Here is a 27,459-nt window from a genome sequence, read left to right as displayed (position 1 = left end):
AATCCAAGAATGCTACTTCTACTACATTGTTTTACTCAACCAAATCCCTAGGTCAGTCTGCATTCAAATTAAAGGCATGAAATTCAGTTTCTCAAGGGGAGTAGTAGCAAAACATGCTCAACCATTTTTAGACATTCTGATTTACATTGACCAACACTAATGCTCCAGAAACTCATCAGAAAATTCCACTGTTGCCACTGTTGTTCTTAAAATAGCAGTATGTCCTAACGATTCAGTGTCTCAATGTTCTGCCCAAATTTGTAGTATCTAGTATCACAGATTATATGTGGGTTGGAGAATGGTTTCTCTAAGTTTGCAACACATTTTTGCAACACACTTGTTTGGTCAGACTTGCAAAACAGTGATTTCCATGCTGAGTCAGTTGACATGTCTTTCTCCTTGCCTAGACGACTAGCTGATGAGGAGTTCTTGCAAGTAAAGTCCTCATGTGGTTCGGTGTTAGTGTCCTTAGCTCCCAGCACAAAGCCTACCACATATTCATAGAACATGAACATATTTCCTCAGTAGAATATTGAATAAATGTACTCATCCAAAGTTATGCTTTTCCAAGAGACCCTATAGAGTAGCTGAATAGCCTTAGAATTTCCATATTAAGGAACAATTGGGCAATCTGAAGGCATTTTATGAGTTTGCAGGCCCATAATTTCAGCATGTAGCAGTTTACTTTATAAGATGGTTTTGAGACATAAGCTTTTTTTCAGTTGGAAAAGGAAAAGTTGTTAGAGGAATATATTCAAGATTGAGAGGACATCATCACATTCTTATGGCTCATGTGTAATCAAACATATGCAATAGTTCCCCTTATCTGCAAGGGATACATTTCAATACCCTTAGTGGATGCCTAAAATCACAGGTAGTACCAAATCTTTTATATATTCACTTTTTTTCTGTACATACATACATACATACCTATAAAAAATCTGAATTTATAAACTAAACACAGAGATTAATAAGCACAACTTATTTAAAAAGAGGACAATTATAACAATGAGCTAACAGAACTTATTTTAACCTTATGAAGTATTTATAAAATTTTTCATTTACTGCTTTCAGACTATGGTTGACTATGCATACCCGAAACTTCAAAAAGTGAAACCAAAGATAAAAGGAAATTATTATAAAATATTACTTTCATTAATTTATTAGCAGAAGAGATATTTGTTTGATTACTGTGTTTGCTCTTTTCCTCCCTTTTGGATTTTATTCTAGTATCAATCAAACAAAATAGAATCTATGTCTGATGCATCAGCATAGTTTGATGGTCTTTCCTATACCTGGAAAAAGGCTATTTTTAGTATTTCCTGATTAGTATGTGTAGAATCACCTGGTACCTGCTGATAAGCAGTTGGTTGGTTGTGTGTATGAGCAAATCAAAAGGCTACTGATAGATACATCCTCAGTGGTGACAATAGCACTCTGCTTTCAGAAAATTAAACTCCAAGACTCTGAAGTTCATTTAGTAAGTTACTTTTGTAAAAATGATGCCGTGTCCCAATGTATGGCATTTCCTAGAAATCAATTAAGAAATGCAGAACCAGGGCTGGAGTTGTGTGCAGCAGGTTAAGCCAATGCTTGCTACTGCTGGCCTATAGAAGCGCCAGTTCAAGACAGGGCTGCTATACTTCGAGTCCAGTCCATCCCCACCCTAGGTTCCCCCACATCCTCAACCCCTGCAAATGCTTCCAAAGTGCTTGGGACCCTGCCACCTACATGGGAGACTCAGGAGTTTTTGGCTCCTGCCTCGGGTCTGGTACATTGCAGGCTGTTGTGGTCTTTTGAGGCATGAACCAATGGATGGAAGGTTTCTTTGTGTCTCTTATCCTCTGTCACTCTGTCTTTCAAATAAAATAAATAAATCTTTTAAGAAATACAGAACCTCCTGTTCTTAATATGTCTGTGGCATAAATTAATGGTGTCACTAAGGATATACAGTGCTCCAAATAATTTCTAGAGGTTTTAATATTAGGTTAAGCAACACTGGTGTATAGTTGATTCTAAAATCCGATTTTAATAAAATACTTTTTGGAAGATGTTTTAAAGATTTTTAAATACTTAGTTGACAAGGCATTTTGGCAGCCAAAATTGCTTTTGATTGTTTACACATTATCTGTGTGTTCAAACTGCCGATAAAATATATCAAAGCATAGAAATTTATTTTAATTGCAACTTTAAAAATATATATTTTTATAAGAATGAGCTATGTAATTCAGTATTCATCAAGAAAAAATTTACAGTATATATAGTCTTTTTAAAAATTTATTTCTTTATTTGAAAGGCGGAATTTCAGAGAGGCAGAGGCAGAGGCAGAGAGAGAGAGAGAGAGAGAGAGAATCTTCCATCCGATGGTTCATGCCCCAAATGGCCGCAACTGCCAGAGCTGAACTGATCCGAAGCCAGGAGCAAGGAGCTTCTTCCAGGTCTCCCACATGGGTGCAGGGGCCCAAGGACATGGGCCATCTTCCACTGCTTGCCCAGGCCATAGCAGAGAGCTGGATCAGAAGTGGAGCATTTTTTTATATATATATATATATATATATATATATATATATATATAAAATTTGAAATATATATATAAAATTTGAAATATATATATATACATTTAATTTGAAAGTCAGAGTTACACATAGAGAGAAGGAGAGACAGAGAGAGAGAGAGAGAGAGGTCTTCCGAGGTCTTCCATCCACTGTTTGACTCCTCATTGATTGTGATAGCTGGAGTTGCACTAATCCAAAGCCAGGAGCCAGGAGCTTCTTCTGGGTCTCTCACGCAGGTGCAGGGGCCCAAGGACTTGAGCCATCCTCTATTGCCTTCCCAGGCCATAGCAGAGAGCTGGATCGGAAGTAGAGCAGTTGGGACTTGAACTGGCACCCATATGGGATGCTGGCACTGCAGGCGGCTAAATAAACTATAGTTAAATAAACTATAAATAAGAGCTATAAGTCTACAAAATAAATGACATTAATTTATGGTATATAAATGTAGAGTATAAAGCCAGAGATGCGCAGTTTTAGAATTATAATTATTTTCAATCATTTAGATGCAGTTTTAAGAGAGCACATGTAAAATTTAGTTAACAATGCATATCAGGAGTTCTGTATTTTAATCAATATTTATAACTGAGAGTCAATAAGAAACCAAGGAAATTCTGATTAGAAACATCCTCATTTGTGTATCCACTATGGATCCTAATTGTTGTGACCATGTGATCTGCAAACCTACAAGGAAATTAGGAAAGTAGAGAGAAGTTGGATATGGTTAAAATAATGATAAAAAGTGAAAGGTAGGGGTGGGCTTTTATTTAGTCTTGCCGTTAAGATGAAGGTTAAGCCAAGATGCTTGCATCCCACATTGGTGTAAAACTAGAGTTGATTCCTGGCTCCAGCTCCAGCTCCTGCTCCTGACTCCAGCTTCCTGCTAATGCCAACCGTGGGAACCAGGGATGATGACTCATGTAATTGTGTTCCTGCCACCCACCTGGGAGACCTAGATTGAATTCCTGACTGGAGTTCCTGGTTCCTGTTTTGTACTAGCCCAGCCCTAGCCCTTTCTCTCTCTGTATCTTTCCTCTCTCCCTTCTTTCTCTCTTGCTCTTTCACTCTCTCTCTTGCTCTGTTTCTCCTCTTACTCTTTCCCTGCTTCCCAAATAAAAAAAGAAATCTCAAAAGGTAAAACATAAATTTTCAAAAAAATTAAATTTTTCCACTCTCATTAGAGGTCACCTCTTTAAGTTCTGATTGTCGTGTTTCCCTATATTTAACAAAATGAATGATTATGAAAAACAAGAAGCTTTAAATATTTCTGTCTTAAGTTATACATTAAATCAAAAGAGTTAGCTATTTAATGAGATAATCGTATGAAAACCAAGGTTGCGGGTGGGAGGGACGTTATGGGGGGCAAGCCATTGTAATCCATAAGCTGTACTTTGGAAATTTATATTCATTAAATAAAAGTTAAAAAAAGAAATAATCCTCACCTACACCTGTGAAAATAATAGTTAATTTCATTTACTTGATTGTCTAATGCTTGAATTAAAAATAAAATGGAAAAAGATCCAAATTGAACAAGTAGAAAAAAAAAACACACATAGGGATTTGTGTGTGTGTGTGTGTGTGTGAGCGCGCGTGCGTTTGCCTAACATTTTGACAATAGTTACCTCCCATTAACGTGTAACCTCTTTCAGATGTTTAACATTTCTTCCCTTGTCTCAATTTTTCTGACATTCAGGCAAATGATCATTTTCTGTGAACACACTTCAGATTTTGGCTGGAGTGGCTATGGCTATGCGGTGGCACTTTTTGCTGTCGTCTTTTTGCAAACCCTGGTTCTTCAGCAATATCAGCGTTTCAACATGCTCACCTCTGCCAAAATCAAAACAGCTGTAATTGGATTGATCTACAAAAAGGTAAAGAACCCAAGGAATTCCCAATTTCTAAATGGACTGCTCTCTTAAATGCTTTAAAATAAATTGACTAGAAACAAAAATTAGGAGAGTGGATTTTACAGTTCTTAGGCTATTTTTTGCATATGCATCTGTTTTTCTTTAAAAGAGCTTTGACTCATCAATATCTGTTGGGTGAATTTCTACGTGGGGCTTCTTGCTATTGTCTCTATTGTCACTATTCCTTCCATTCAAACCTGATCCATGAAATTAAATGATGATCTTTGTCTGCTGTTATATAACTTAATGACTCCTCGGAGTGTGGAGAGAACTGAATGTTTTCATGGTTGTTTATATTTATGCATCAATAAAATTTCTTTTCTACATCATTGTCAGCCTATGGACTACAGTTTTCTGCCTTCTCTGCACACTTAACTTTTTCATGCAACAAAGCCATACAAGGGGTCTTCAAAATACTCATGGAAAAATGTATGTTATGGGAAACCTAGGCATGGATTTCAAACTTTCTGTACCAAAATAAATTCGTCTTTTAATTTCATTCTCCTCAAACTCTTTATGAAGTCTCCTCATACATTTATTGTTTTCCTCTTTTATTTTTCTTTTTCCTTCTATGTCCTGTCTCTCAAATATGGCTGAACCTTATTCTGCTATAAGTCTAAAGTTTACTTTGTCTCTTTTTGAAAATACAATTTTTTAATTTAATTTAATTTAATTTTTTAGTTTAGATACTGGGACAGAGACTCTGGTTCACTCCCCAAATACGCATAATGTCTGGGGTTGAGCCAGGCTGATGTTGGGAGCCAGGAATTCAATCCAGAGGCCGGCGCAATGGTACAGTAGGTTAATCCTTCACCTGCGGCACCAGCATCCCACATGGGCGCTGTTTCTAGTCCCGGCTGCTCCTCTTCCAGTCCAGCTCTCTGCTGTGGCCCAGGAAGGCAGTGGAGGATGGCCCAGGTGCTTGGGCCCCTACACCCACATGGGAGACCAGGAGGAAGCACCTGGCTTTGGATTGGCATAGCTCCAGCCGATGTGGCCATTTGGGGAGTGAACCAAGGGAAGGAAGACCTTTCTGTCTCTCTCTCTCTCCCTCTCACTGTCTGCAACTCTAAAAAAAAAAAAAAGAAAAGAAAAAAAAATGGGAATTCAATCCAGGTTTCCCATTTGAGTGGCAGACCAAGTACTTGAGCCAGCATTTGCTACCTCTCCCAGGTGTGCATTATCAAGAAGCTGAACTTGTGAGTGAACCTGGTACTGTAACACAGGCTTTCCAATATGAGATGCAGGCATCCCAGCCAGTGGCTTAAGCTGCTGAGCCAATATAAGGTAGCCTGAAAAACACAACTTTAAATATGACCTATTTACTATACATAGCCTTTTATTTGTATCATAATTATAAAAAATTAAAAGGCTTCCTTATTCCCTAGTTACCAACAAGTTACTCAAAAATAGATATATATTGTTCTTATTTGGAATAGAAATTTACCTGTTGTCTTTGTCATCTGTGACAGTGACTTTTATATAATTTTTATAAACATTGGATAACTGACTAAAAGAATGAATAAATGAATGAGTGAATCTCTCTCTGCCTTTAAGAAATCAAGAGGGAATGTTTGAATGCATAATACCTGTGTAGCATTTATTGCAGATTTTGAGGGATCAGATGAGCAGGAAATCTACAAGGGTTATATAAGGATACTTTAAAAGTTGGTACAAAAAGGAATTAGAAGATACTTATTTTGGAGCCGGCGCCGTGGCTCAATAGGCTAATCCTCCACCTTGCGGCGCCGGCACACCGGGTTCTAGTCCCGGTCGGGGCGCCAGATTCTGTCCCGGTTGCCCCTCTTCCAGGCCAGCTCTCTGCTATGGCCAGGGAGTGCAGTGGAGGATGGCCCAGGTGCTTGGGCCCTGCACCCCATGGGAGACCAGGAAAAGCACCTGGCTCCTGGCTCCTGCCATCGGATCAGCGCGGTGCGCCGGCTGCAGCGGCGGCCATTGGAGGGTGAACCAACGGCAAAGGAAGACCTTTCTCTCTCTGTCTCTCTCTCTCACTGTCCACTCTGCCTGTCAAAAAAAATAAAATAAATTAAAAAAAAATAAATAAATTAAAAAAAAGAAGATACTTATTTTGATGCAAGAAATTTTTATATCTGTGTATTTTCATAATATGCCCTTTCTCTGAATTTTTGAAGAAACTGCGTGTAGTTAAGAAAGTTTTTATATAGCCATGAAGTCTTGAAATCAGTCTTGAAGTCTTTGAGAGAGCTGTAGAATTTGTATACACGGAAGGATATATTATAATTTGGGCTAAACATGGCATGAGTCAGTATAGGCCATAGAACCCTGTTGTGCCAACATGGAGACACGCAATGGTTTTAGGGATCCCTGGATGATCCTGGACCAGTTGAGCCACCAAGCTGTGACTGCACTTTCAGCAGACTCTAGTTGTGTAGCAAAACCCAATCCATAAGCAGAGAAGCTGTCCCAGTGCTAATTCTAGAAGCAGCATGTGCTGAGTAATCTTATACAGAGGAAAGATATGAGGGGATCTAGCAGTTAGTTTAAATACCATTATGCGTTTACCCAGGCTCCTGGTGTGAACTCTGGCCCTTGGGTGATAATGATATGTCAAAGCAGATTCATCAGTTGTAGCAAATATTCTGCCTGGGGAGGATATTAATAATGTGGTGGCTATGCATGTGCGGTGACAGCAAATGTATGGAACTTTGTACCTTCCTCCCAGTTTTGCTACGAAACTAAAACTACTCTAAAGAAGTCTTTAAATTTAAAAAAAAAAAAAAAAAAGGAAAACTGCAGTAGAAATCAAAGAAAGCTGTGAGAAATTTAAAGGTTAATACAGCGTCCCAGGTAAGTTCTTGAAAAGAGCTCCTGGAGATAATGGAAGTGGGAACACTGACTATGGAGGAAAGATTTTATGGTTCTTTAGAACAGAAATTCTTTAAGAGCCAAGAGCACTGAAGAATACAAGGAAAACTCCATTAATCCTACTCAGCAAGCCCTGCAGTAAGGATTACAATTTAATTCCAGATACAAGTCTTTCTCCATGAGGTTAACGGGGGTTGTTAAATTTTCCTTCTTCTTGAGAGTAATCATATATATATACACACACACACACACACACACACACACACACATACCTTCAGGATCCTTGGTGGACTGCATAGTGGGCACCAGATGATCAGTCTTTACCTGAAACAGGCCCATGGCATCAAATACTCATTACAAGGGTCAGGTAAATCTGGTGTTAGCCCCTTTTCTCGGAGAGCAGTGGAGGTGGTAGGAATTGCTCATTCTGTATCCATCCAGCTGACTTTGTATTCTTTTGATTAAAAGAATGACATTGTTGATCTTGTAGATGCGGTCCTTTCCTTTTACCTTGTTTGTACTTTCTCTGTTTTATGAGATAAAATACTTTTGGCTGGACAATGCTAGAAATGTTGCACCCAGGCACACTAATAGTGGTGCATATTGTGTGTTCTCTCAAATTGTATCATATAACAAAAAAGTAGTTTAGATTGGTATCATTTAAAAATAAATGGTAACTAAGATGCCCTTCATGGCTCGGGAATTTTGTTACTTACAGAAATTTAAGATCTAATTGGCAGAAAAAAAAATCTGTTCTTTTTTTTCTTTTTTTTCAACTTTTATTTAATAAATATAAATTTCCAAAATTCCACTTTTGGATTATAGAGGTCTTTGCCTGTGCTTATATCTTGCAGGGTTTCTTTGATGTTCTCTAATAATTTGATGGTGCCGGGTTGTAGGTTTAGATCTTTAATCCATGTTGAGAGGACTTTTGTGTAAGGTGTAAGGTAGGGTTCTTGCTTCATGCTTCTGCATGTGAAAATTCAGTTTTCCCAGCACCATTTGTTGAACAGATTGTCCTTACTCCAGGAATTGGTTTTGGATCCTTGATCAAATATAAGTTGGCTGTAAATGTTTGGACTGATTTCTGGTGTTTCTATTCTGTTCCATTGGTCTATCCATCTGTTTCTGTACCAGTACCATGCTGTTTTGATAACAACTGCCCTGTAGTATGTCCTGAAATCTGGTATTGTGATGCCTCCAGCTTTGTTTTTGTTGTACAAGATTGCTTTAGCTATTCGAGGTCTCCTGTGCCTCCATATGAATTTCAGCATCATTTTTTTCCGGATCTGAGAAGAATGTCTTTGGTATTTTGATTGATATCACATTGAATCTATAAATTGCTTTTGGGAGAATGGACATTTTGATGATATTGATTCTTCCAATCCATGAGCATGGAAGATTTTTAAGTTTTTTTGGAAAAAAAAGGTTTTGTAATTCTCATCGTAGAGATCTTTGACATCCTTGGTTAAGTTTATTCCAAGGTATTTGATTGTTTTTGTAGCTATTGTGAATGGGATTGATCGTAGCAGACTTTCTCAGCCATGGCATTGTCTGTGTATATAAAGGCTGTTGATTTTTGTGCATTGATTTTATATCCCACTACTTTGCCAAACTCTTCTGTGAATTTCATTAGTCAATAGTAGAGTTTTTGGATCCCCTAAATAAAGAATCATGTTATCTGCAAAGAGGGATAGTTTGATTTCTTCCTTCCCAATTTGTATCCCTGTAATATAAATGTCATGCACACAACATTCAATTATGTGATGGTCTTTAGTCTTTTCCTTAATATTCTGAAAACAATTTTCTTTTGCTTTATAACAACACCTAATATGACATCTATTATCTTAACACATTTCACAAGTAAAATGCATTATTGTTGACTTTAGATACAGTATTGCAGAGTAGATCTCCAGAACCTCATCATGTTACTTAACCGAGATTTTGCACCTGTTGGTAAATAATCCTCCCTGATCTGGGAACTAGTATTACAGTTATTGACTATGGATTTGACTATTTTAGATATTCAGATAAGTGGAATAATACAGGATTTGTCTTTCTGCGGCTGGTTCGTTTTACTTGGCTTAATGTTTTCAAGTTCTATCTCTGTTATATTGTTCAACAGAATTCCCTCCCTTTTTAAGATTTATTTATTCCTTCCAGAAGATATACAAATAGTCAATGTGTACATGAAAAAATTCTCATAATCAGTAATCATCAGGAAAATACTAACCAAAACCATGATGTAATATCACCCCATAACTGTCAGGATGGTTATTGTTATAAAAACAAAGACAAATGTGGGCATAATGGTAGAAAAACCAGAACTCTTGAACACTGTTGGTGGCAATGTCAATTGGCACAAGCATTACAAAAAAAGAATATAAAGATTCCTCAAAAAAATAACTTGAGCTTAAAAACAGAACTATCATATGATCCACTTCTTGAAAGCAAGATCTTGAAGAGATATCTGTGCTCCCATAATTATTCCACCATTAGTCACAGTAGCTAAGATATGGAAAAAATTAAAAATGTCAATAAACACATTAATGTAAAAAGAGAATGTATATATGTATGCAAGGGACTATCATTTGGAAATTAATTTTTTTATTTAGTAAATAGAAATTTCCAAAGTATAGTTTATGGATTACAATGGCTCCCCCCCAATACTTTCCCTCCCACTCACACCCCTCCCATCTCCCGCTCCCTCTCCCATTCCATTCACATCAAGATGCATTTTCAATTATCTTTATACACAGAAGATCAATTTAGTATATATTAAGTAAAGATTTCATCAGTTTGCACCCACACAGAAACACAAAGTGTAAAATACTGTTTCAGTACTAGTTATAGCATTACTTCACATTGGACAACACATTAAGGACAGATCCCACATGAGAAGTAAGTACACAGTGACTCCTGTTGTTGACTTAACAATTTGACACTCTTGTTTATGGTGTCAGTAATCTCCCTGGGCTCTAGTCATGAGTTGTCAAGGCTATGGAAGCCTTTTGACTTCGCCAACTTCGATCTTATTCCGACAGGTTCATAGTCAAAGTGGAAGTTCTCTCCTCCCTTCAGAGAAAGGTACCTCCTTCTTTGATGGCTTGTTCTTTCTACTGGGATCTCACTCACAGAGATCTTTCATTTAGGTCTTTTTTTTTTTTTTTTTTTTTTTTTTTTGCCAGAGTGTCTTGGCTTTCCGTGCCATCCTCTCATGGGCTCTTCAACCATATCTGAATGACTTAAGGGCTGATTCTGAGGCCAGAGTGCTATTTAGGACATCTGCCATTCTATGAGTCTGCTGTGTATCCCGCTTCCCATGTTAGATTGTTCTCTCCCTTTTTTATTCTATCAGTTAGTATTAGCAGACACTAGTCTTGTTTGTGTGATCCCTTTGACTCTTAGACCTATCAGTGTGATCAATTGTGAACTGAAATTGATCACTTGGACTAGTGAGATGGCATTGGTACATGCCACCTTGATGGGATTGAATTGGAATCCCCTGTCACTTTTCTAACTCCACCATTTGGGGCAAGTCTGATTGAGCATGTCCCAAATTGTACATCTCCTCCCTCTGTTATTCCCACTCTTATATTTAATAGGGATCACTTTTCTGTTAAAATTTAAACACCTAAGAATAATTGTGTGTTAATTACAAAGTTTAACCAATAGTACTAGAACAAAAAAAAAATACTAAAAGGGATAAAGTATTACATTGTACATCAACAGTCAGGACAAGGGCTGATCAAGTCACTGTTTCTCATAGTGTCCCTTTCACTTCAACAGGTTTCCTTTTTTGTGCTTGGTTAGTTGTCACTGATCAGGGAGAACATATGATATTTTTCCCTTTGGGACTGGCTTAATTCACTCAGCATAGCGTTTTCCAGATTCCTCCATCTTGTTACAAATGACCAGATTTCATTGTTTTTGACTGCTGTATAGTATTCTATAGAGTATATGTCCCATAATTTCTTTATCCAGTCTACTGTTGATGGGCATTTGGGTTGGTTCCAGGTCTTAGCTATTGTGAATTGAGCTGCAATAAACATTAATGTGCAGACAGCTTGTTTGTTTGCCAATTTCATTTCCTTTGGGTAAATTCCAAGGAGTGGGATGGCTGGGTTGTATGGTAGGGTTATCTTCAGGTTTCTGAGGAATCTCCAGGCTGACTTACATAGTGGGTTGACCAGTTTGCATTCCCACCAACAGTGGGTTAGTGTCCCTTTTTTCCCACATCCTCTCCAGCATCTATTGTTGGTAGATTTCTGAATGTGAGCCATTCTAACCAGGGTGAGGTGAAACCTCATTGTGGTTTCGATTTGTGTTTCCCTGATTGCTAGTGATCTTGAACATTTTTTCATGTGCCTGTTGGCCATTTGGATTTCCTCTTTTGAAAAATGTCTATTGAGGTCCTTGGCCCATCTCTTAAGTGGGTTGTTTGTTTTGATGTTGTGGAGTTTCTTGATTTCTTTGTAGATTCTGGTTATCAACCCTTTATCTGTTGCATAGTTTGCAAATATTTTTTCCCATTCTGTCGGTTGCCTCTTCACTTTCCTGACTGTTTCTTTTGAAGTACAGAAACTTCTCAATTTGATGCAATCCCAAATGTTAATTTTAGCTTTGACTGCATGTGCTTCTGGGGTCTTTTCCAAGAAGTCTGCCGGTACCTATATCTTGCAGGGTTTCTCCAATGCTCTCTAATAATTTGATGGTGTCAGGTCGTAGATTTAAGTCTTTAATCCATGTTGAGTGAATTTTTGTGTAAGGTGAAAGGTAGGGGTCTTGATTCATGATTCTGCATGTGGAAATTCAGTTTTTCCAGCACCATTTATTGAATAGACTGTCCTTACTCCAGGGATTGGTTTCGGGTCCTTGATCAAATATAAGTTGGCTGTAGATGTTTGGACTGATTTCTGGTGTTTCAATTCTGTTCCATTGGTCTATCCATCTGTTTCTGTACCAGTACCATGCTGTTTTGATAACAACTGCCCTGTAGTATGTCCTGAAATCTGGTATTGTGATGCCTCCAGCTTTGTTTTTGTTGTACAAGATTGCTTTAGCTATTCGAGGTCTCCTGTGCCTCCATATGAATTTCAGCACCATTTTTTCCAGATCTGAGAAGAAGGTCTTTGGTATTTTGATTGGTATTGCAATGAATGTATGAATTGCTTTTGGGAGAATGGACATTTTGGTGATATTGATTCTTCCAATCCATGAGCATGGAAGATTTTTCCATTTGTTTGTATGGAAAATTATTTTCTCTTGTTCATTGAAGAGAACATTTACAATGTATGAAATGTAAAAGAGAAAATAGCCATCCATTGTTATAGATTATAAAGATAAACATTAACATATTTTCTCCCAATATTTTTGTTTCCATACATATCTACGTTTTTAATACAATGTTTTGTTGCTGTTTGTCTATTACTTAGTGATATTTCAAGAGCACAAATATTTAGAAAATATTTTGAGTGTCATTTCTTTTTTATTTATTTTATATACAAACATACGCTTAAAGAAATGCATGGACAAAACTATTTGACATATCTATATTCTTTCTTTAATTGTGATTTCCCCCCCCACTTTTGCTTACTCCTTTTCCTCTTATTTACCATCTTCATTCGTTATGTATGGTTTCATTGTTTTCTTTCTGTGGGTGCGATGTTTATTTTTCCCTAAAATTTAGATGCCTTTGTAAACACCTTTTCTTAAAAATTTCATTTTGTCTTTCGTGTTCAAAAATTGGACATGTCACATATATAACTCTAATCATACGTTTTAGTGGCTACAAATAATCTATATTGTATCTCAAATCATATTTATTAAACCACCATAAACAATGCTATGCAAAATATTTTTGACAGGAAAGGACATCTGTGCTTTGTTCCTGGTAGTGGATTCAAACAGAAATGGATGTAATTTTAATTTTAATGAGAATTCCAAGTATTTTTCAAAGGTCAGGAACAATGTTTATTTTCAATGGACAGATGCTAAAGTACCTTCTCCACATATCCTTGGTACCCACTGTGACCCTGTCTACTGATAAGGAGGTGTGACAGAAAGAGCTGCTGCCAATCCCTGCCAAAATATATATATATATATATATATATATATATACTCATATATACATATACATGTATATGTATCTTTTTGGATTTATTTATTTTTACCTGATACACTAAAAATGTATGTGTTTATTGCGTATCATGGATGTTTTGAAATTTTTTTCTTTTTTTTTTATTTGACAGGCAGAGTTAGACAGTGAGAGAAAGAGAGACAGAGAGAAAGGTCTTCCTTCCGTTGGTTCACCCCCCAAATGGCTGCTACAGCCAGCATGCTGCACTGATCCAAAGCCAGGAGCCAGGTGCTTCCTCCTGGTCTCCCATGGGGTGCAGGGCCCAAGCACTTGGGCCATCCTCCACTGCACTCCCTGGCCACAGCAGAGAGCTGGACTGGAAGAGGAGCAGCCGGGATAGAACCGGCACCCCAACCGGGACTAGAACCCCGGGGGTGCCGGCACCACAGGCAGAGGATTAGCCTAGTGAGCCACGGCACCGGCCACCTCAAATATTTTTCATTTCCTTATAGTGAAAACTTTCAGAATAATTTCTTCTAATTAAATATATATAAATATATACATTACATTATCATTATCTATAGCCATATATTAAATATATAAACATATATCTAGATATCTTGTGTACTATTATAGGCACTATTAAGTTCATAAACATAGATTTAGATATAATGGTCACTTATATAAAAAATGTAACTTAAACTCAGGGCAATTGAACGATTTACTCATAGTCAAAAAGTCATTAAAATGGAGGAGTTGGGTTTAGAAATCTACTCTAGAGACTGTGTCTTTATTATTCTAAATATTAAAGAAATATAATTAATATAAATATGAATAAATATAAGTGCCTTTATGTCTTTGTGTGTGTACATTTATTCCTGAATCTCATCTTTGTTCCTTAAATGTTTTTTTTTTTTCAAAATTTCACTTTCTGAATTTTGTTTTCTCTAATATCTGGGGAAAGTTTTTAACTCATCTACCAGTCTTCAAGTTCCACTTTCTTATAGCATCCATTTGAAATTTTGATGCTTACTTTGTGTTTTTTTTTTTTTAATTTCACAGTGAGGGATGGGCAGTTGGTGTAGCCTTTAAGATGCTCATGACTCATACTGGAGTGCCAGAATTCAAGTCCCAGCTCCACTGCCAATTCCAGCTTTCTGCTAATGCACACTCTGGGAAGCAGCCGTGGTGACTCAGGTAGTTAGTCCCTGCTACTCACATGAGTGATCTAGATTGAATTCTGTTCCCTGGCTTCAGTCTGACCCAGCCACAGCCTTTGTGGGCATGTGAGGAGTCAATCAGCAGATGGACGATCTCTCTCTCCCTCTACCCGTACCCTACTGTCTGGCTTTTAAGCAAGCAAAAAAGATTGGCAATGCATTTTCCATTTGAAATTATTTCCCATTCTTCTCATAATTATACTAGGAATATTTATTATGGTGAAGAAGGAAGTTTTAGCCATGGGTCTGTTATTAATGGAAGATTTGAAGGATACATCCAGATTCATGGTGGCACATTTTATGTTGACCCAGCAGAGAGGTATATTAAAGACCAAACTCCACCACTTAACATGAAGAGGATACAAACTATTCATATAAATATGTTCCACAAGTGGGCTGTGCAGATCGCTCACTATTTGATAGAATGAAGCAGTATTGGATGACTTGTGTAGAGGAAGGAACACAAACATTTCAAGAACCTGCTGCTAATGGTCCAGAACTCTTGAGGAAAAAATGTACGACTTCAGTATGAAAAAAAAAAAAAAAAAACCTTGTCAACTTTATATTCAGACTGATCATCTTTAAAAAAATACTGTGGAATAGAACATTGCAATTTCCCAGATATCCAGCCACATAAAAATGATTGACACAATTTACCAGACCACACGCTCTTCTGGAAGTCAGAATGTCAGGTTCATTGTGAAACACATAAGAATTCACGCAACTGCTGATGAGAAGGACCCTACAAATCCTTTCTGTTTTCCAAATATTTGCATGGAGAACTTTCTGGAATTGAATTCTGAGCAGATACTGTTTGGCCTGTATCTTCAGAACCAAGATTTTAATGATGGCATGCTTGATCTGGCTTGGGTTGGAAGACCTTCAGGAAGCTCTGCAGAAATATGTGAAAAAAGTAGGCTCTATTCAATAGATAGTAAGAAGTCCTTGGCCGGCGCCGCGGCTCACTAGGCTAATCCTCCACCTAGCGGCGCCAGCACACAGGGTTCTAGTCCCGGTCGGGGCGCCGGATTCTGTCCCAGTTGCCCCCCTTCCAGGCAAGCTCTCTGCTGTGGCCAGGGAGTGCAGTGGAGGATGGCCCAAGTGCATGGGCTCTGTACCCCATGGGAGACCAGGAGAAGCACCTGGCTCCTGGCTTTGGATCAGCGTAGTGCACTGGCTGCAGCGCGCTGGCCGCAGCGGCCATTGGAGGGTGAACCAACGGCAAAAGGAAGACCTTTCTCTCTCTCTCTCTCTCTCTCTCTCACTGTCCACTCTGCCTGTCCAAAAAAAAAAAAAAAAAAAGTCCTTGAACACTAGACTTAGTGCTTTTCAGAACCATGGTCTCATGTACCACCCAAAGTCTTCGCCTTTGCTCATGAAGTGTGACATAACTTTGTAGCTCCGAATTCAGAACAACAAGAAAATGGCAATTCCATGATATATTCAAGAGCAACACCTGGGGGTAAACTTAACAACAATCAATTCTCGCTCTGTAGTATTCAAAATATAAGCCAAATTCTTGAGAAAAGGAGAAACAACAGTTTTTGTTGAATCCGGCTAACATATGTGGAAACAGACTGGTAGAACAAGGTGAGAATGTGACCACAGCTATAATGACCACTGTAAAAATGAGTGTTGCTTTGATGCAAATCGTCCGAGGGTGGGGGGAGGATGCAAACTGGAGGCTGAAAAACAGTGTCTTCCAAGTCAAGGGCCTGTTGTACAGCACAGTAGCGTTCAAGTCAAAATCTCTGAGGGGTCAGAATGATTCAGATTGGGCAGAAGAAATATGTTATGCTTCACAGCTCTGCCCAGAATCTGACCCAAAAGCAAACTCTCCAGACTATAACAGGCACACACAAGTGTGCACTTATGGTCAATGTGTAGGTTCTTTCTGTGAGAAATAATGTACCTGTGCCAGTTCTGATAGCAAAGCTGATAAGGAATCATGCCATGACTTCTGTATGAAGGAAATGGAGCCATCACCTGGTACCAGCACAGGGTCTGTGCAGTGAAGCAAGCAGTTCAGTGGTCAGACCATTGCCTTGCAACCTGGATCCCCTCGCAATGATTTGAGAGGCTATTGTGATGTTTTCATGCTATACAGATTAGTAGATACTGCTGGCCCTATAGCTATGTTTAAAAAAGCAAATTTTAGTGTAGAGCTCTATGAAAATATTACTGAACGGATTGTGGCTCTTTGGTGGGCATTATTACTTATGGGAATTGCCCTCATCATGTTAATTCCTGGATTTATTAAGATGTGCAGTGTTTATACTCCAAGTAATAATCCAAAGTTGCCTCCTTCTGAACCACTTCCAGACACCTTAATGGGGAGGAGACCTCCAAAACGCATCAAGCAGCCCCAGGATCAGAAGCCCAGGAGAGTTATCAAATGAGACACACAAGCCATTAACTGAAGCTTTTGCCTTAGTTCTCCCTAGTGACTACAATGGAAAACTTTCCTCCAAAGATGTGAGCATAGTAATGGCACAGAGGCAGTGTTGGTCCCAGTAAGGCTTTTTATTATGCAGTAGGGAAATTATACGTTTTAATTTGTATAACACAACTCACTGGATAAACCAACCACCCAGGATTCCCAAGATACCTGCAGTGCTCCTCATGATATGTCTTTTTTTCCTAACTTTGTATATAGTTCATAAATACAACATTAGGAACTTAGTAATTCTTCCCACCACACCTGCCCTCCCACACACTCTCCCACCCCTCTTCCTCCCTCTCCTGTTTAGTCCAAGAAAGAAAAAGATAAAAAGAAAGAAAGAAAAAAGAAGAAAAAATAAAATAAAAAACTAAGAAAACTGTCCCTCAGCCGTATAGAGAAGGGCTGTTCATTGTTACTGCTTCTGGAAAGTGACTTTGCTTTTTTTCCCCCTTCCTCTTTTCCCTTCCTTCACCCCCTGCTTTTCTTTTAGAAACTTAATTATCTTTAAAGAAGAACCCAAGAATGATACATTTTTGCAAGCTCTTAAACATAACTAAAACTTATGAGACATAATACTATGCTCAATTTAATATACTAAAAGCAAATATTCTTGAGAATAAGTTTTACTATTAAGTCTCATGATACAACTCTTTGAGGACAGAGGTCCTGCATGAGAAGTTAGTGCACAGTTACTCTTGTTGTTTATTTAACAAATAACACTCTTATGTATAACATCAGTGATTACCCAAGGCTCTTGACATGAGCTCCCTCAGCTATGGAATCCTTTCGGGTCCACTAGCTCCACAGCACCATAAACAATGTGAAAGTTTTCTCCTCCCTTCATAGAAAAGTACATCCTTCTTTGTTGGTCACTTCTTTCCACTGGGATCTCACCCACAGAGGTCCTTTATGTGGAACATTTTTTGCCAGAGTATCTTGGTTTTCCATGCCTGAAATGCTCCCTCTGGGCTTTTCAGCCAGACTAGAATGCCTTGATGGCTGGTTCTGAGATTAGAGTGCTACTTAATGCTATTGTCATTCTGTGAGTCTGCTATATGGACTGCTTTCCCATATTGGAGCCCTCACTCCTTTTTAATTTTATCTATTATTATTTCCAGTTCTATTTATATAACCACTTGAACACTTGATCCCATCCATATGATCACTTTACCATTTAATCCTATCCATTTGATCTCTAATACACTTAAACTGCTATTTTTACCAACCAGCTTAAGGAATTTGGGGTCCCCTGGCAAGTTGTTAAGCTGTACTTTTAGAAGCAAGTCCCTAGGAATGTATGCAGGACTATAGTGCTTTGCAGTTACAAACTTCATACATTTCACAATTACAGCTTTAGGATCTTGGTGATTCTTCCCACTGTGCCCACCCTCCTACCCACCTTCCTCTTCCCTTTCTTATTCTCACTCTACTAAGATTCTCACTACTAAGATTAACTTTATACATATTAACTTTATACATATATGGTTAACTGTATGTTAAGTAAAGAACCCAACGATTCATATGAAAGAAAAAGATAAGGAAAATATTATAAAGGAAAAGAAAAGAAAAACAAAAATATAAAATAAAAGATTGTTCCTCAAGGATCAAGAGAAGGGATGTTCAAAGTCAGTGCTTCCCAAAGCATCAATTTCATTTCTACATGTTGACTTTAAGGTAGGTGCTCTAGTGTCTTAACCCCAGAGGGCGGAGTTGCACAGCATCCACAGGGGTGGTGCCTGTAGCCAGAAAGCACAGGTGTTCAAGGGTGATCAGAGTCCCAGAGTTCGTCTGGTGTTTCAGCTTCAAAGGGGCGGAGTCTCGGCTTGGGGAGAGCAGAGCCTCAGCACCCAGTGAGTGCAGGGCTGGCTGGGAGAACCCTTGTGCAGAAAGATCTGAATGCGGTGGGTTAACCCAGAGCTTTTGCTTAGCTGCACTAAGAATCTGTTCAGAGAGTCCCCCCTTGTTCTCCTCAGTCTGTGTTTTTTATATTTCTGGCCCATCAGTGTAGGGGTGATAAGGTCCCGAGGAGGATGTGTGCAGGCCATGGGTAATTCTTATCAAGTTCATGCAGATTTCCTGCAGTCAGCTTGGCTCTTGCTTATTTTTGTAAATATTATGGTGAAATGGTTTAATTTGCTGCTCCTTACAAAAGAGAAACCTATTAAGTCATCATCTCCAAACTAAACCCTCACAAATAACAGTTGAAGAGAAAATGGCAAGAGAGCAAATCCTCAGACCAGGTGGAATTACTTATATTTAAAAGCCTGAAAATTCCAATCTGTGAATATGGGGTGCAGTAGGAAAGGAACCCAATTTTCTTATGGACAGATATGTTTAACTTAATAGCACAAAGTCTTTAAATATTATTATGTGTCCCCCTGTTCACTGTTCTTTATTGCTGCATTTTCTTCAATTGCAGTCAAACTTGGCTCACAATGAACTTTTATCCCGAATCTAGGAGGCTTGATCACCTCAACATTGGACACATGACTTGGCAATGAACATACATGAAATACATGCAGACATGTATTTCCCATGTACACTATACTTCTTTGTGCAACTGTAAGCAGAAATTGCAATATGGGTATTTTTTCAGATTATAAAAATTTTCTACTCTTAATTAAAAGTTACTGGTTAGTTGATATATGCAGGATAACAGAAAATGGTGGTGTTCAATGGTCGAGGATTCTGTAATGCTTTACATAGGCAGTTTTTTTGGTAAATATTATATTTTCATTTTTTAAAGATTTATTTATTTATTTGAAAGGCGGAGTTATAGAGAGACAGACAGACACACACACACAGAGAGAGAGAGAGAGAGAGAGAGAGAGAGAGAGAAACTCTTCCATCCACTGGTTCACTCCCCAAATGACCACAACAACTGGAACTGGGCTGATCCAAAGCCAAGAACCAGGAGCTTCTTCCAGTTCTCCCAAGCAGGTGCAGGGGCCCAAGCACTTGGGCCATCTTCCACTGCTTTCCCAGACCAAAGCAGAAAGCCGGATTAGAAGTGGAGCAGCCAGGACTCGAACCACTGCCCATTAGGGATGCTGGCACTGGCCCATACAGGCAGTTTTGAAATGAGAATGAATTTACCTTTTCCTTATGATGGAGTTGGTTCAGTTACTCATTTTCCCTTTATCAAATGGCTGCTGTGAGCATGAGTGGCAATGCTAAAGATGAGAGTTGAGTGCTGTATTAATTGGACACAAGCAGCATACCACTTAGTTCCTTATGTGAATGTTTGATTCTGCTTATGTATTAGATAGTTTCTAACTCAATTGCATTTTTAATTGATTGGTGGAATTTTATTCTTGCCTTGGTAGAAATTATGTCAATGAAATCATTCCTTACATTTGTAGTCTACTTATTTGTGTTTTCTGTATATCTAAAATATGCTAATTGTGGTTTTATATGAAAAAGAAAAGGAAAGTTGTATCTTCATCAAAATATTTGAAGATTTTTTCAGCATATCATCACTGATAATTGGCAACCAGTATAGATGAGTAGTTATAATTACAGATAGGTCTTCTGATTTTTCCCTATAATACTTTAACAGTAATGAAGTTGAAACAGCACGATATCCCATTCAAATTTTATTTTTTAAGTAGATGTAAACAATTGACATTTTAAGAAAGAGAAAACAAAAATATTTAACATATTAATAGGCTTATTGCTATGTAGAAAATGGAAGGGGCATGATGGAAAAATTTTAATTTTGGGACATATTTATTGCTTCTGTTTTCTAACAACATGACAAATTAGAAATAAACATCTATGATTTTACTGCCTTCACATAGGAGGGAAAATTTAGGGAAGGGTAAAAAGATTCCTGTGTTTTGTTCCTGCCCTTTTTTCTTATTAGTATGAGGTTTAGACAATCATTTTTATAATGTGACACAAACTAAGAAGGACAAAAATGGTAGATGAAATAATGGGATCTCTTTCTTGTAAACTTGTACAATGTATGGTAACTGTTTTTCAAAATACAGCTTTTTTTTTGCATGCATTAGAGGCAAATTTTATACATGAAACCTTAGACTATAAATCTAAGCAAACAAGCAAGTAGATGTATAGTAAACATATTAAATCATTTATGTGCCTTTGTTTTTAGACTGTGCAAACGTTGGAAGTGGGTTTGCATTTCTAAATGGTGACTTGCATTCTGCTCTTAGTAACTTCCTGAGTGTGGTGGATTTTGGAACATGTACATTTTTTACTTGTAATGTTGTCCTGTGATAGGGTTTTGGCAGGTAGACACTGACCTATTTTATTTTGAGTTTAAGTTAAATGTCTTCTGAAAAGAGATATGTGCACTGTGCACTTTGCACTGCAAATCAAGATGTGCTAAAACAAATGGATCAAGACACATGAGATCTAATACTACTGTCAGTTTCATGTCCACTCTGTTTTACACAGTATCTCTTTTGTTCTTTTTGGACATTATTACTAGAAATTGCGAAACAAAGTATGTTGCAAAGATGTGAATTTTTGAAGCTTAAAATACATTAATAAATTGACTTGATGGAAACAATATTTCCATTCTTTCATTTTTAGTGTAGATCATTATTTTCTTGTAAAGATTTCAAGGATGTATTAAAATATTTTCTTTTGCTGCATGTAATATCTCTTTCTAATGAGCTATTGTTTAATTTCTTGATAATTAAGTTTACTTAATCTTTGAACATTTTCATAAATACTTACAGAAAGGTGAGAGAAATGGACTACTGTTAAAAACGTTATAGATGTTAAAATTAGAGGTACAGCATTTGGATTTCCATTGTTTTATTTGTTGACATTGGTTGCTCAGTAACTTATTAGGGAAAGTTACAGAGCTGTATTTGCAAGAGATTTTGCTGGACCCTTAACTGCTACAGTTGACGAGTATTGTTTCTTCTTTGCTCTTTTGTGGCAGCACCATTCTGTTTTGTCATCAGCACAACTTCCCCTCCACTAGTTAGTGACAGAAATGTCTCTGATGTACTGTGCAAAAAACAAAAATGAGTATTAAATACCACCGTAGCCATAGAACCCCATATTTGTACGGATTCTGGCATCCAGTGAACTTCCAAGGCTGCCCTCTTGTGGGCACTCTGTTCCACCCAGACCTTGAATTAAGCCCTTTTGCTTGAAGTACGCAATGTTAGAGAAGGCGTGCCACTAAGGTTCCTGATTACTTATTTCCCAGATGGACTTTTCCTCTGTATTATTCATTCATTCAGTAAATTGATTTTGAGAGCCTCTATCCCCAGCCACAAATTATCTTTCTTTCAATCAATGTGGTGGAAACTCCCTATTGTCGCTCCCCCTCTTCGTGGAGGAGCAACACAGGACCCTGCGCTGTTCTTTCGTCTGCTCGGCCCACCCCGGGTTTGCTGCTGGTTCTTCCCGGGTTGGCTACTATCCCTTCCACCTCCGTGGAAGGGCAGTTCCCCCTGGCCGCATTCCCCACTTCCGCAGGGGAGCGGCACACCGCCGGCCGGCTCGTCTCGGGGGCTGCACGGGTGTTCTTTCAGCTAGATGTTCCCCATAGATGTTTCTGGTGCATGCCGTCTCTCTCCTCCTTTATGGTCCTCCTCCGCCAATCCCAACTCGGCCGCCCCCACGCCGAGTACGCTGCTCTCCAATCAGGAGCAAGTCCTACAGTTAATTGGTTGAACTGGAGGCAGCTGTGCGGAAGCTGTTTTCTCCTCTCCCAGCGCCATATTGTAGGAGAGCAGATGCATAGAATAAGTCTTAATTCCAGTAACAGTCTAGTCCGGATTGCTCCCCACACCCTATGTTTTTGATCTATTAAACAACCCTTTACTTCTTTTCCAGTATAGATATAAATCTCAGTTCTTTTTCAGTTATTAATGTATTCACTGGGAATTTTAAATGGATAGGGAATAAAATCAATGGATTTCTATCAGAATTCTTAGTAAGAAGTTATCAGTAATTATTCATGAGGATGTTGGTTTCAAAATACAAATAATAAATACTTTTTGCATGCATAAAGGGAAACATTAGCTTCATGAGGCCTTTCCAATATTCTTATTTCTCTAAATTCCCATGGCCCTTCTTAGCTATTTTTACACTTAAAATCCACCTGTATTTGTGTGTGCACAACTAGATAGTAATTACGTTGAGAACTGAGATTTTTAAAATTTTTTTATCTTTCCACATTTTTGGAAGAATCCTATTCATCAGTATTCATTGATGTGTTGATGTGCTTTGGTATTGATAGCATTCAGATGGTTCAGCATTATAGAGGTGCCATCAATGGAGAGAGTTCAATGTATAATGCATCAGATTTGCTTGCAATTTTATATTTAACAAGCTATGAAAGGCACTTGTTTGCTTGGGAAACAAATGTTACTCTTTGACAATACTTCATGAATTCTAAAGCTATGAACTTCGGCCAATAATTTTATGTCCTCACCTCCTCATGTCTCTCTCTCTCTCTCTATATATATATATATACACACACACACACACACATATACATATATATAAATGACTCCAGTACATAAATAACCTCATATATTTTCCTAAATATATAAATATTTATTTTAACAATTATCAGATCCATAATCTTTGGAATGCTAAAATATTTTGCTTCTTTTTTTACAGGCTCTCCTGTTATCAAATGTTTCTAGAAAACAAAATTCTACTGGGGAAATTATTAACTTAATGTCAGCAGATGCCCAGCAGCTCATGGATTTGACAGCAAACCTCAATCTCCTTTGGTCAGCTCCATTTCAAATCCTGATGGCCATATCACTCCTCTGGCAGGAGCTGGGTCCTGCAGTATTAGCAGGCATGGCAGTCCTGGTGCTTGTCATACCAATAAATGCTTTAGTGGCAATTAGAGTGAAAAAGCTGAAGGTAAGAAATTGACTACTCCATTATATGTATATAATCCAAAATTATTTGCTCAATCAATATCAAATGGACATCCATCCTGTGCCTACATAACTGACAATTTCCAGTTCCTATAGGGTTGGTGGGACAGACAAGCATCAAGCAAAGAAATAAACAGGCACATACAGAGGTAGACAGTTTGACACAATGGATTAAGTTTCAGCTTGGGACATCTGCAGCCTATATCAGAGTGTGTGGTTCCAGTCCTGGCTACTGGGTGCTTACAACTCAGCTTCCTGCTAACACACCTGGGAGGTGCTGGATTACAGCCCAAGTACAGATGGAATTCCTGGTTCCTGGATTTGGCCTGGCCTACCTACCCCTGGCCATTGTGGGCATTTGAGGAATGAATTAGCAGACTGAAATCTCTCTTTTACTCTGTCTCTTCCTTTATCTTTGTCACTCTGCCTTCTAAATAAATAAATATGTCTTTAAGAAAAGAGATATACTCAAGTGCTCTTCCAAAATATATGGAAAATGCATATTATGAACAACTGTGGATAAATTCTAAAACTATTTTTCACCAAAACAAAGTTTGTCTTTTAATTCTGTTTTCCATATACTTTTTGAAGGACACTTTATAGCATGGTGCCTTGTGGTAATTTGTACATGAAGAAAAGTAGTAGGATGAGGTGACAGAGAACCAAGTTTGTCGTTTTACCTAGAGCAGTAGGAAAGTTCTCAGAAGGAAAATGACCTATCAGTGGGGTAAAGGAATAATCTAAGTGAATGTCTGAATCAAGGATGCATCAAGAGAGGGAACCGAACGTGCACAGCCTGGGGTCAGAGCGTGCTAGACTGTCTGATGGCGAGGGCTCCTGGGCTGAAAGGAGCCAGGACTGTCGCATACAGCCAGTGCACAGCTAACGTGTCACAGAATTAGCTTACTATTCTTTCTTCACGTTCAGTCACTCATTCAACTTACTGTCAGTAAACCTTGTGATGTCCTACTGTGTGGTAGACACAGGGCACCAGGATGCAGCACAAGGGAAACATCAAGGTTCTCTGTGCTGAAGCAGATTAAAGAAATGTACATGTGTGTATGCAGCAGGACCTCCTTACTCACTAGGGAGTTTCTGGACAAAAGGATGATTCACATCCAGGCAGAATGAAGTGGATCAGCAGGAGGCTTCATAACACTACCTAGAAAAGCACACAATGGAAACTTTATGAATTGTTTAGTGATGGAATTTTAATTTCACATTTTTAGACCGTGTTTGACCATGGGTACCTGACAACACAGAAAGGGAAACCCTAGGATCAGATCAGGAAGGTTGGCTCCATATATCGTTCATACATCCACTTGTGTGTCATGAATAGGAATACATAGATCATCAATCCATTAGTACATCAATTACTACACAATCCATCAATACATTATCCATGCACATGTGTACAATGAATAATACATGAAGATGTACATCTAGGAAACTGTTTTTATAAGCATAGAAGTAATCCAGAGATAACGCAGCAATCATGGCATTAGATGGAGGGGAGGAAAGTTTATTACTTTAATTTGTTTACATGCTGAAAATCTGTACTTTATAGTTTTATGAAATTTTCAAAAACTTGTGACATCTTTAAAGAGGAGAACTAGAAGATAGCATTATAAATATGAACAAGAAGTATTAAACACTAGTGGTTAAAATAGCTGGTTTGTTTGTAATTACAATGAATATCTCTCTTTTTTTTTTTTTTTTTTTTTTTTGACAGGCAGAGTTAGACAGTGAGAGAGAGAGAGAGAGAAAGGTCTTCCTTCCGTTGGTTTACCCCCCAAATGGCCGCTATGGCTGGAGCACTGTGCCAATCCAAAGCCAGGAGCCAGGTGCTTCCTCCTGGTCTCCCATGTGGGTGCAGGGCCTAAGCACTTGGACCATCCTCCACTGCCTTCCTGGGCCACAGCAGAGAGCTGGACTGGAAGAGGAGCAACCGGGACAGAATCCGGTGCCCCAACTGGGACTAGAACCCGGTGTGCCAGCGCTGCAGGCAGAGGATTAGCCAAGTGAGCCGTGATGTCGGCCTATCTTTGTTGGTTTTTAAAAATGTATCCTTCATTTTAAATGGTGTCATTTAAACCAATTTATTAGTAATGGAAATACATTATTAGGATGTTATTCTGTAGTCTTAGAATCTTCAAGGGGACTTCAATATTATATGCATAGACATTAATCAGAATATATGCCTTTAAATGGCAAAAACAATGATATGGGTGTTAACTTGTAAATGTGATCATTAAGATACACACATGCTTATTATTATATATGTAACAAACAGTGGCAATGTTAGGGGAGGGGATCTTTAATAAGGAATGCAGAAGCAGTGACAGAAATAAAATCCTATGATAATTGTTAAACAATTGAATAAGTATACAATAATAAAATAAAATGTATAAAAAGGTATGGAATTTGAAAATGTATATTTTGAAGGGGGCAGTGGGCACAGCAGCTGAGGTGCTGCTTAGGACACCCACATCCTACTGTGGAGGACCGAATTCATGTCCTGGCTCTGCTTCTGATTCCAGCTTCACACTGCTGCACCCCCTGGGAGGCAGCCCGGTCCCTGCCATGCACCGGGGAGAGCAGACTGAGTTTTGGGCACCTGAATTCAGCCCGTCTGAGCCCTGGCTGTTGCCCTTGCAGTGGGTGGTGAACCAGTGAGCAGAAGAATGCTCTCCCACTCTTGCTCTCATTCTTGCTCTCTCTCCCAGGCAGATAAATAATAAATGAAAACACACATTTTAACTACTGAATTTCCAAAGAACAAGAGAAATTTTTAGAGATCTTCATTTTTATCTTACTACATTTCTGTAACAGAAATGTGTATGTATATCTTTAGATTATACTTAGGGAGTTTTGGGAAATTTATCTCATTTTAGTAGAATATGGATATTATTTTTACTATACATTTTTAAACAACTCATATCTAAATAAATATATTTTCTACTGTTTTTATTGCTTTCATTTTGCTGCCTACTATTTTTTTGAAGATTTATTTATTTGAGAAGTAGAGTTACAGACAGAGAGGGAAAGACAAAGAGAAAGGTCTTCCACCCACTGGTTCACTCCACAAATGGCCTCAATGGCCAGAGATGGGCTAATACAAAGCTGAGAGCCAGGAGTTTCTTCAGGGTCTCCCACATGGGTGCAGGGGCCCACGTACTTGGGCCATCTTCTACTGCATTCCCAGGCCTTAGAGAACTAGATTGGAAGAGGAGCAGCCGGGGCTAGAACCAGCGTCCATATGGGATGCTGGCACTGCGGGCAGAGGCTTAGCCCACTATGCCACCAGGCTGGCCCCGTGCTGCCTACTTTTAAGTTGCCTGTTTATTTTTTCTAACATGTCCAAAGAATAGTGTTGTCTAAATATTATATGCTTTTCTGTATAAGTACCGTGTGCTACCGATTGTGCCACTGGGGCTCCACTTTATACTATGCTTTTCTGAGCTAAATCTTATATAGAGAAAATAAACTATTTAAAAACATCTGTACATTAAGTGAAAATGGTACCA

General features: G+C 38.4%; 1 protein-coding gene and 2 pseudogenes across 3 annotated transcripts in view; all 3 read left to right on the top strand.

The window, feature by feature from the left end:
- LOC100346553 (multidrug resistance-associated protein 1) overlaps positions 1-27,459 on the top strand; it is a 110,485-nt gene that overhangs the window by 22,495 nt on the left and 60,531 nt on the right. For 2 of the 3 annotated variants that reach the window (XM_002716653.5, XM_008267130.4), the window contains 2 exons: positions 4,246-4,423; positions 23,661-23,915. In XM_002716653.5, the coding sequence (XP_002716699.3) occupies positions 4,246-4,423; positions 23,661-23,915 (433 nt within the window). Of the gene's footprint in view, positions 1-4,245; positions 4,424-14,460; positions 14,583-23,660; positions 23,916-27,459 lie in introns of those variants that run through there. The other variant, XM_070071921.1, reaches the window with a different exon arrangement.
- Positions 14,633-15,592, top strand: LOC138843079 (disintegrin and metalloproteinase domain-containing protein 10-like; annotated as a pseudogene).
- On the top strand, positions 15,950-17,113 carry LOC103350613 (disintegrin and metalloproteinase domain-containing protein 10 pseudogene; annotated as a pseudogene).

This window comes from Oryctolagus cuniculus, chromosome 4 (assembly GCF_964237555.1).
Source record: "Oryctolagus cuniculus chromosome 4, mOryCun1.1, whole genome shotgun sequence".
NCBI classification, from domain to species: Eukaryota; Metazoa; Chordata; class Mammalia; order Lagomorpha; family Leporidae; genus Oryctolagus; species Oryctolagus cuniculus.
Note: the sequence above shows the minus strand (reverse complement) of the source record. Positions and strands in the feature narration are given on the sequence as shown.